The 11930-nt window shown below is 34.8% G+C and overlaps 1 protein-coding gene across 7 annotated transcripts in view; it reads left to right on the top strand.

Moving 5' to 3' along the window:
* Positions 1-10732, top strand: part of LOC148275169 (uncharacterized) — a 166059-nt gene extending 155327 nt beyond the window's left edge. For all 7 annotated transcript variants that reach the window (XM_088236079.1, XM_088236078.1, XM_088236077.1 and 4 more), the window contains 2 exons: positions 7579-7805; positions 9164-10732. In XM_088236079.1, coding sequence (XP_088092205.1) covers positions 7581-7805; positions 9164-9550 — 612 coding nt within the window. In that variant the 5' untranslated portion in view covers positions 7579-7580 and the 3' untranslated portion in view covers positions 9551-10732. The remainder of the gene's footprint in view (positions 1-7578; positions 7806-9163) is intronic.
* Positions 10733-11930: the final 1198 nt, after the last annotated feature.

The following is an 11930-nucleotide window of genomic DNA, read 5'->3' on the forward strand; positions in this document are numbered from 1 at the left end:
TTAAATCATGATTTTATATAATCATGGAAATAAAAGAGTTTAAATTAAAATAATTTAACTATAAACTAATAACAGTTGTATGAATTTAAGTTTTATTTTAATGTATAAAATTAAAGCCGGTGAAAATTACATAATTTTATGAAGTTTTATAATGAAAATATATTTGAATTACATGTATTAAAATTTTATTAAAACTATAACAGGGGCCGCTGGTTAGTAGTTTTATCGACAGCTATGTCCCCGGGCCCGGGAGTAATTAAGTGATTCTCTGAAATGTTTGCTTTCTTTTCTTGCTGTTTTTACCGTCGATTTTATTTAGTAAATAACTAGTACGTAAGTACACAAAATTAATAGGTTTCAATTGATTCTCGTTTTGTTATATTCTGCTAATTTGCTTAGGGTTCGATTCGACGTGTAACGGATTCGCACAATGAATAGATATCATATCTTTGCAACCATTTAATATAGATTCAAGAATTTATCTTTTGAATCATATTTTAATAATTTGTTGCATATAAAAAATACATTCTTGTAAAAATTGTAGATTTATAATTTTCGGATGGAAATGGATCGGACGATATGTGGGTAGGAAAGTAAGTTCCGAGTATCAGCGCAGCATCCGCCAGATAAGCATGTTATCCCAGGAAATGATCGGAAACTAAATTCAGGCGGCTTTGTCTGACAATGAGGAAAACGGCGGAACTTTATGAAACGAACAGAAAACGTTTGTTGTTCTACAAACACCGCTTAGTAAAATTCTTATAGAATAAACTCGGTAGTCAGATGGCGGAAGAAACCATTTGTAATTTTCCAAAATGTTTAGCAGAGCTGAAATAAGACTTCATCTCAAGACTTCAATCCACAAATTGAATTTTTTTGGTATAACTTTACAATAATAAATTACCGTTCTAAATGATGCAGTTTTTTTTCTATGTGTATTTACTGAAATATTTATTAAAACTTTTGAAAACTAAAAAACAGAAAAAAATACATAAGGTACCTTCTGGCGTACCGAACTTGATCAGTTAAAATGAAAATTATATTTATCAGTAGGTTTTATCAGTAGTTTTAATACATTTACAAGAAATAGACTAAAACTAAGCCAAAATTAAAGAATAAATATATTTTTTAATATTGTATAGCGCTGTGATTTTTTAAAGTTTTGTAAATTTGTGCTACGTGTGGTCAATACTGCTCTACGGGGTTGAAACATGGACTCTCAAGGTGAACTCCACGAACCGATTAGAGGCTTTTGAAATGTGGCTTCACCGGAGAATGCTGAAAATCCCGTGGACAGATTTAGTGACCAACGTGGAGGTGTTGAGACGAGCCAGTGCCGAAAAAGAACTACTGTCCTCAATAAAACAGAGAAAACTCGCATATCTGGGCCATACCATGCGCGGAAGCAAATATTCGCTTCTACAGCTTATTATGATGGGAAAGATCGAGGGAAAGCGTGGGGTTGGAAGGCGACAGATGTCCTGGCTGAGAAACATCCGCGACTGGACGGGAGTGCGCGGGGTTGAGGCGCTGTTCCAGTTGGCGCAGGACCGGAATGCCTACTCTAGAGTGATCGCCAACGTCGGGGAGACCTGATATGGCACAGATAGAGAGAAATTTGAAATTATTATAGACAGGTGTTCTTTAAACCCTGTAACATCCGAAACCACGATGATCAGTATGGGCAAGAAGACATATTAGCATATTTAAAAAAATATTTAGAACCAAGAAAATATTTCAAAATAAAATATTTTAAAAAATACTGTTGCTTACTTCTGCAGGGGAGAAGTGAGGGGAGCGCGGCGCAGTATCAGACTTCCCCCTCCCCCTTCCTCGTGTATCCCCTGCAGAAGTAAGCAGCCATTAGCTTTTTTTGACATTTTATTTTTTTAAATTTTATTCGTTCTAAAAAAATAATCTAATGTGCCAATATGTCTTCTTGCTCATACTGATCATCGTGGTTTCGGATAAGACAGGGTTTAATGAACACCCTATGTTATACTTTGCGTATGAGACATATTTCTCAGCAATCTTTCTATGTACGTAAGAATATTTTTTTCTAATAAATATTTCATCGATCGGCCTCGTGGTGTAGGGGTCAGCGCGTTTACCTTCCATGCAAGAGATCCCGGGTTCGATTCCTGACATGGTTGACGTTAAATATACACTTCAAAAGGTTTTTTTACACTAGAATATTTCATAGTCCCTGGACTGGTAACCAATGCAGTGCCATATGCACCAATAGGTGCGGAAAGGGGATGATGATGAAATATTTCATGTCTACCTTGCGAGAACTCGAACTTGAGATCATAAGCGCGGTAGCCGAACGCGTTTATCACTACTCCGCAAACGAACAAGCAAATACATTCAACGTACTTGTAATATTTTCAGGTTTGTATCCATTCCTTAGTCTCAAAACCTGATTTTCGTGCGCAAAAAAGATGTTCCACCTTTTGTATTCATCTCACATTATGTACTAGGAAACATATAATTATCTAGTTCAAGTTCTACATTACCCTTCTGTCACGTCACAGCGTGTTTACTAAGAAATCCAGTTTTTTTATTCCACTTATTCCACTTACACATACATGCCCGTTAGCGCCGTTAAATTTTGAAAAATGCCTCAGGCGAAATTTGTCGGATTCAAACTGACTATTGACCATGTGAATTGAATACACATATGTTATAATTTATGTAGGTACTGGGCACTACGGGAGCGCGGGGTAATGAGAGCGAGCGGGTAATCGGAGCGATGGCGATTGTACGAAACCTATGCACATTCGGGTGACCTTAAGCACTCTGCCGTTTCTGTCAACCATCGTAAAAGTTCGCCTCATCCGCATAGCCGTTAGGGCCCTGCGTTGAGTCACCAGAGACGGTTGTTACTCGTAGTTTTTCGGTCCGAGTTTATAAAAAAACTGCCAATTGCCAGCGTCCAGGCTAGGGTGAAGATATTTTCTTATTGTATTATGTTTATGCTTATTATGTTCTTAGATTTGTCTCCTTTCAAATGCCATTCGTCAAATTGTGATTCAAAGTCGAATAAGATATTTGTGTTTTTACTTTTAATGATGATAGCAGCGGGTAATGGGAGCTGTGGTACCGATGCAGAAGTTGCGGAAATTGGACCCATAAAGAATGTTCTGGAGAAGATAGTCCAGATTTTCATATTTGTGCTTTTTGTTTGGGTCCTTAAAGGGTCAAGTTTTATTTTCGTTTAACGATTCCTTTACTAATAATAATTCCTTTAATAATAGCATTTTTTTTATATTTATCGCTTTGTTTTGTTTAAATAGTTTGAATATTAAAATCTTAAAATGTTTATATTTTCAACATGTTTATGTATATATTTCCTTAAATATTTTTGTATGTTTTTTTTATACTTTGTAATTGGACATCATATCCGTTTTTACTAATTAAATAAATGGTTGATTTTTTATTTGTATTACAAATAGTTCTTTGTAATAAAGTGTAATTTTATTTTTGGGAGAAGTAAAAATTATAGCTCCCATTTTCTATATGGGCTCTCATTACTCGCAAGTATGGGGTAAAAGGAGCGATTGACTTTTTTATATTAAATCTTTATTGTACCTTAATGCATGGCTGTGTTTGATTTAAACTGTAATGAAAAGATAGTAAAATAAACCAGGTTTAACTTAAAGTAAACAATTGTGGTTTTTATCAACATTTTCCCTTAGTAGGCTCCACTTCCCCCGCGCTCCCCTACTAGGTACACAGAGACATTGAACTAATAAATCATTTGAATGAATCCGTAGCATGTGATGACAAAATATTTTTTCTTACTTAAATTGCAAATTTTAAGTTATGATTAAATGAATACTCATAGAATAACTATGCCGGTATTATATTTTGAAAATGGCGCTGTATAAATTATCCGTAATAATTTATCTTTTTAAAAATAAATACTTATAGGTTCACATCGTCGTCCATATTTCAAACAGGCGTATCTCGTTTTTTGTCAAAATCGAGTTATGAATATGTTATAAAAAATCAGTTATATTTATGGAATAAATGGGCATACCGAAGATTCTTTTAAAATTCTTTTTAAATTTTTCGAACAAATTCTTATAAAGTCGTCTCAAAAATGGACAAATTAAAGATACGCTTTTTTGAAAGCTGGACGACGAAATGTCCGTACCTACATTATGTAAGGCGGAGATAAGCATTATCGACAAAATAAATAAAACCGTTAAAACCGTAAAAACTGAGTAAATGGCCAGCGAAAGAACGGCTAAAAAGATTTACGATGTGAATGTTGAAGGCCGCAGAAATCGAGGAAGACCGGTAAAGACATGGCATGACCGAATCCAACAAATACTTGAAGAACGGCATGTCAAAAGTCGGAATAATCGGCACGCGTGCATTAGTAGTTGTAGAGCAAACGAGATCTGTATGCAAAGACAGAGTGATGTGGCGTACTATCCTCTCTACCTACCCTTACTAGGAAAGGGCGTGATGTTTTTTTGTTTGTTCGTTTGTAAATTCACCGTATGGCCAGACAATTTTAATGAATGGGTATTTAAACATGTCACTCTCTCGCAAATGCTCTCCGATACAGTGGGAAAAAGACAACTGCACGTCGGACTTATTATGCCTAACTAAAATCGACAAAATCGATGTTTCACTGTCCCGTTTTCCGCTCCTTCAAACATAACCGATTTGCTTGTTTTCTTTTTAGAAAGAGTATCAGAATAGTTTTTTTTTTACTTTTTCGTTTTTCCAAATTGTTATCATATTTGTATATCGTACGTCCGAAGACGGCAGATAAAACTGGGCGCTTTTATGGGTTTTTTAATGGTCCTAGCTCCCATAAGGAAAAATTTATCAAAAAAGCAAAACGATAGACTCGCTAATTGTAAATATCTATAGTGTAAAAAAAATCTACTTTAGTGCCACAATTCATGGAGATAAATGCGTTCGATTTGATTTCATTCGAGAAAAGTGGTTTAAGTTCACAACGATTTAAACGAGCACTAAATAAATAGTCCAGGGGTGGTATTTTGATTCTTCTCTACCCTCTAAAGCAGATGTTCCCAAACTTTTTTGTGTCGTAGACCCCTTGCCATGTTTTTCGGTTTTTGGTAGACCCCCTATATACTTACCTGATATTGATTTTTCATAAATTTCTGACTGTAGTGAAGTTTAGTGTTAAAAACTTTTATACATTTATTAATTGAATTTAAATTAAAATTACTCAAAATAAAATTTTGTATCTGTTATATAAAATAAACGTAACATAAAATAAACTAAACAATAAAGCTAGGGTTTCCTAGGACAGCGGTGCCCGTATCTTAACGGCCGTAGTGAACGGTGATGCGGTGGATAGCCGTCGTAACGGTGCCGAGAGAGTGGTTTCCTATGACAACGGTGTTATCAACACCGTTTAACACTGTTTTCCTAGGAAACCACACTCTAGTCACCGTTAAAACGGCAGTCCACCGCACCACTGTTCACTACGGCCGTTAAGATACGGGCACCGATGTCCTAGGAAACCCTAGCTTAAGTAAATGTTTATAGTGGGAAGGATGAACCTGATGCTTGAATAATAAATTATCAACATTTAGCGTCAATTTTGTCAGGTATAATCTTAAATCTCCTCGGCTAATGATGTCCAGTCTGTTTCTTTTTTTCGTTAGGAGACTGGTAACAGCGCTGAACCACCTTTCCACTAGGTATGACGATGTAAAGGAAACTAAAAATTTCCTCGCTATATTGCCTACATCCTCAACTTACACAATTTTATAAACGTATATAATTAACGTATAACGTATAATTTTTTTACTTCATAGGTACCTACTTTTATAAATAATGTACATGTCTTTATATTATAAGATATCAGTGTATGTTGAGATCCACTATCGCGGACCCCCATTTTCATATCTTGGAACCCCAAATTTTTTTTTCGCTGACGTAGACCCCTTGCAGGTTGTCATAGACCTTGGGAATCACTACTCTCTAGAGAGTGATTAATTTGCAGAATTTTAAGTGACGAGACATTGCTTCACATAATGGCCACACCGATGATTAAACGTCAAAAAATATGAACAAGTGATATCAAACTTGATGAATTTCATTTACAACATTATTACCTTATATACTCTAAGCTTATTACATATAACACTTAATTAAGTTGAATTGACCAAACCGTATTAGTTTTATTTCCGTTTTTGCAGCAGTTTTATACACCATAAATTTGACGTTTAATCATCAGTGTGGCCATTATATCAATCAAAATGTCGTCACTTAAAAAAATAAAATTCTAAAAAATAATTACTCTTACTTTATATTTGCCAATGCTTCTTTTATTATTTTTTATGTTTTAAGTTCTTCTAATATTTTAATATTTATCCCTATAAATTATATAAACGGACAATGTTCGAAAATAAATAATTAAATAACAAAATATTTCTGGTTATTATTATGCTTTAGAAATTAGTGTTTCAGTGACCATGACTTAGGTTTGGTAAATCTGCATATTATGCTGACTAGCCCTAATACTGTCAAGGTCGGGTATTCAAAATGAATGGAATCCTTTTTCCTTGATTTGATCTGAGTTTACATTTGGCGTATCCCATAGAATTATAATAGTCCAGAAACCGCACTCAGCAGACGTCACGCGTCGCTTAAGCTAGGGTTTCCTAGGACAGCGGTGCCCGTATCTTAACGGCCGTAGTGAACGGTGATGCGGTGGACAGCCGTCGTAACGTCAACTAGAGAGGGGTTTCCTAGAGAAACGGTGTTAAATGGTGTTGATAACACCGTTTTCTTAGGAAACCACTCTCTAGGCACCGTTACGACGGCTGTCCACCGCATCACCGTTCACTACGGCCGTTAAGATGCGGGCACCGCTGTCCTAGGAAACCCTAGCTTTAGTACGCAATTACCGATTTAACTTCAATCACGCCGTGTTGTGTTGTTTTTAAATGACAAAATACTGCCGGGATTAAAAGAGAATAGGGTGGGATCACATCTCATGTGTAAGTAGCGAATTCAAAAATAATATCATTTAGGAATTTCATTATTTTACCGTCTGTCAGATCGTCAAATAAAACAAGGGGGACATTTTGTTAGTATTACCAGGGTAATCGATTTTTTTTACTTGGGTTTCTTGGGGCATTGTAACTAACTCGGTTTAATTAGTAATTCGCGAATCTAAGAAAATCATTATTAATATAATTATAAAATACTAAAATGGGGTTACACGACGATATTCTCCTCGTGTAAACAGAAATTTAGAGTACTGAAAAATAGACCGAGACATTGACCCAAAGATAGATGGGCAGGCTATTTCGCAAGACAATGGATTCTACTCGCACAGATATCAGAATCTTTTTTTTTGTCAAAAAAAAATACTGAAATATATTTTTTTTAAATTACTAGTTTTAAATAAAGCCTTGGTTATATTCGGGTTTTTTAACTCTACCTTTTTCGAGCCTGCAACGATTAAGTAATGCCTTAATTATTTCTGATTTATTTATTTTTTTTACAAATTATTTTCGCAGATATGTCCTATGTTATTATATTTCCGTTTTTCAATAAACGCATTTTTTTTCGCAGCCATGTCACTAGACGAGACACGCCAGTCGCAACGTCCATACCGGTACGGAATGGTCCTGCTTTGTATCGGGGCCCTCATCAACTGGTTGGGCCTGGCAGAGAATTACGTGGAGCCAGTTCGGTATATCGGAGTGGCGTGCATCATCGCTGGAGCCCTCCTCATCTGCGCCGCTATGTGCTGCTGGCTCCAGGCACCGGCTCCCCGCCAGCCGCCACAGACTCATCAGGTAGGAATGAGATATTTATAATTATTTTTTGCAATTTAAACTTATTGCAGCAAAGAAGAAAAACTTTTTTGATAGGAGAATATGGATTCCTAGGCATTTACAGGGCTAATGATCTGTCATTGTCTGGTTTAAGTGGCCACTTTACACTCTTGTAACATTCACCATTCACCATTCTTATTTATTTTACTTTTTTGTTTATTTTGTTTATTCAAAAAAACAACAGCAATACAAAAAAATATACACAGCATTATAAAAAAAAACATAAAATAAAGCCAAATAGTTTTCCACATAAATTCATTTATAAAAAATCCAGTGCAGTTAGAAATTAATATATGTAGAAGTGCATGTGTGCGAGTGTATATGGGTGTGAGGGTGAGTTTATGGACAGGGTGAGTGTGTGTTTGATACGAGTGAATAGAAACATCTCAAATTTATAATGTAAAAACAATTTTTTTAATAAAGAAACAGATTTTTTTTCAAAGAATAGTTTTCGAATTCTTATTTTTTCTGTCTATGTTTAAACATCCACCATTCATTAAATCTACTATCTATTGACTTTTGTGTAATAAAAGAGCTAAAACCTTTATTGATGTGGGTGAGATTCATCTGGCTGAATTATTTCACCTACTGTGCAACTCTTGTAAATACTTTTCAATATTTATACTTCTTTTTATACCAATTAGTTTAATCAACAACGTTTTGAATATGTCCAACCTGTGTACAAACAGATGGACATACTCAAAACATTTTTTTGTTAATTAATTCATTTATTTAAATCTAGTTCAAAGATAGATGTAACTTTGGCGGACTTGCAACAGGGAAACACTTTTTTGAGAAAAGAATATGGATGTCTGGCCATTTACAGGGCTTATGATCTTTTGTGTGTTTTATTGGCTGGTTTAAGTGGCCACTTCACACACTGTGTGACATTTACCATTCTGCCTGTATTTGAACATCCACATTTCATATGTTGAACACCCACGTCAAATGTTTTTTCTCTCTGTTGCAATAAATTTCCAAAATTATCAAAAAGAGTAAAATCCAGCCTTGTCTACAAAGATTTGGACATACTCTAAATACTGTTGATCAAACTATCTGCTGTAAAAAAGAGAGAGAGAGTAAGAGTATACAAATTTTTAAGTATTTTCACATGTTGCCTAGTAAGTGAAATAATTCAGCCAGATGAATCTCACCCACATCAACAAAGCTCTCACAAACATTCACCAATCTGCTTATGTTTCTTTGATTCTTCCGTCTATTAATTTTTTTCTACGAGCATTTAAGATATCTAAAAATAATGCATCATGCGTAGTATTTTTTTTCTTTCAAACAACTCATTTGTTTGCATTTCATTCCAGATTGATGATCCCATCCACGTGATCTCAGTTCCTTCGGATGACGAGGTGATGCAGCAGAAACCACCGGACTACGATTCTGTGGCGGGCGCTCCGCCCACGTACGACGACGCCATCAAGCTGAACCCCAACCACTTCATGCCCAGGGTCCATCTCCCGGGAAACAGTGGAAGGAACAGCATACATAGATCTAGCTCAGAAGACAGAAGTACCAATAACTCTCATGTCCTCTCAGCTGCAGCCCTCAATGTTCTCATCACTCCCATAGCGAGTGGGTCCAGAGAAACTATTCCCGGGCAACTCGAGTCAGTCACAGTGGAAAACCAAACTCCCACACAGATACCTAAAACTCCTCCCCCCCCATACAGACCCGTCAGAACCATAAGATGAACAACGCTGAGATGATTCTGATTAAACCTTCTTTTAACATATCTCAATGTCGTATATACTTAATCTTGAAACTATTACTAAGATTGTAGTTAACAAAGATGTATTTTAACTTTTAAATGTGATAATGTGCATTCAAAAATTATGGAAGCATTGTGTTAGCAGTTTATTCTTGGATAGTGGCATGAAGCACCAATTATGTTAATTGTTGTTCAAATCTTCAAATGATTGTATGTAGTTTCATTACTTTGTAGTCAAACCAAAAATGCCATTGTTTAATGATGTAATTAATAAGTAGTTTATCATAAAAATGTAACAAGTTTTGCATTTTCTGCTTTGTATTATATTTGTTGAAGTAACAATGAAAAAGAAAAACTACTTGTTTGACTGATATACAATATTTGCAATGGTACCAGATTATTTTTTTTATAGATTTTTACGCACAGATAGATTTAAATACTTTTTACACAGTAATGCATTGATTAATGTTCTTTTAATTTGACAAAATAAACATATAATAAACAAAATACATTTATTAAACCCATTGCGAAGGTTAAACTTTTATGTAGCTATATAATAATATTATATGAGACAAGAAAAAAAAAATTGAGCATGAATGTGAATATGAGAAACTTTTTTTACATTTGTAAATTCTACGCACCAAATAATTTTATTCCTATTTGCCTTAACAAAGTGTGCCTATGAGTAATAATTCAAACTCATTTTTAATAAACTGTCATTGTTCTGGAATAATGATGTGTATTCAACAAAGTTCCCCACTCGTTGTTGTGTTATCAATAACGGTTGCTTCCAAGAAAACAAAATGAATTGGGACCAATAAAATGACCGATCAAATTAATAATCTGAAAAAAAATCATTTTTTTGGTTACTGCTCTTTATACTATCCGCATAAAAAGCGGCGAAAACTATGATGGTTGAAGATTTCAGTATTATATCAGAGATTAATGTGTTTTATTTTCTATTTGTGACTTAATTCGGATAATTGATCTTATAAAAAAAAAAACATTCAAGGTGTTTTGAAACATGTAAATATAAATAGGTATGCATTTATATTAATTGCCACTTAATAAATGTGATAAATTTTTAATTTAGAGAAATGAAACTTGTTATTGTGATTGATGTTTCGTTTGAAAATTTAATAAAAACGTAATAAATCATGCTAAATTGAGTTTTATTGGATCTCCCTCTTTTGAATGACGTCAATGCTTCTTCCACTCATGTGGCGCAGTTGGTTAGACGGTCGACTATAAAACTGGCGTCGCGGGTTCGATTCCCGCCAGTTGCAAGAAAAAAATCCATTAAAGATTTTTTTCTCAATTGGTCTGGGTGTTGTGAATTTTTCATTACCTCCTTCCATATCCCCTCTTGCTCACCTGTTCACAAGCCTCTAAAATAGAGGCTTAGCGGGTTATTCCTTCTAAAAAATATATGTAATTTTAAAATATGTACTTACTATAGGTATTTCTATTAAAAAAATCTTGTCAACTTTAGAATATTTGACAAATATAACAATCATACCATTTTGATTATTTTTGTGAACAATCAAGAAATTAGGCAGACATGCAATACCCAAGACATAGTACCGTGGAGAAAAAAAAGGAAAAGGTTCTAGAGATCACGTCAATAGAATGGGCAGTTTCAGAGTGTCTTTAAGACATGGCCCATGAAATTCCAGCTGGTCACTGTCTGCCGGAAAACCATCAAAGAGATGGAAGGATAGCTGAAACTAGATGTCTCGGGAATCACCCTCTAGCCGATGACATATCAACCGATCTATTAAAAGAAGAAGAAGAAGTTTGATGGACCAATAACTGGTTTCATTGCTCTCATAACATCGTCAGACTGGTATGATTTTTAAGGAGCTTAAACTATATTTATATAACAATGTTGAGTATGTCCAAATGTTTGCAGACTGGTTGGATTTCCTTCCTAGGGAATTATCAAGATCTAAATTTGTTGCAACAGAAAGGGAAAACATTTTTGAGAAGGGAATATGGAAGTCTAGGCATTTACAGAGCTTATGGATTCAAACCTGGGCTGGTATTCTGAACGGAATTGCACGCGAAGAGATTACTCTGTTAGCGTGTATTTAGTACGTAAATACGCGTTAAAAATGCGTTTTCTACGCGCGCTTTGGCGTTCAGAATACCACCCCTGGTCATAAAAATGGAAACGTACAAAGCGAGAAAAAGTCTACTAGATTTAACATAGTGATAATACTGCCCAATGACGGAAATTGTTTTTTTTTATCATACTTGAACATAAAATGAATGATCATTCATTTTGAAAAAAATATATATAGGTTTTATCTATTGCCGACTAAATCGGTTATTCGATAACCCAGATCAAAGATTTTTTCCTA

This window comes from Micrasema longulum, unplaced genomic scaffold (assembly GCF_059751315.1).
Source record: "Micrasema longulum isolate JH-2025_06_02 unplaced genomic scaffold, ASM5975131v1 h1tg001496l, whole genome shotgun sequence".
Lineage (NCBI taxonomy): Eukaryota > Metazoa > Arthropoda > Insecta > Trichoptera > Brachycentridae > Micrasema > Micrasema longulum.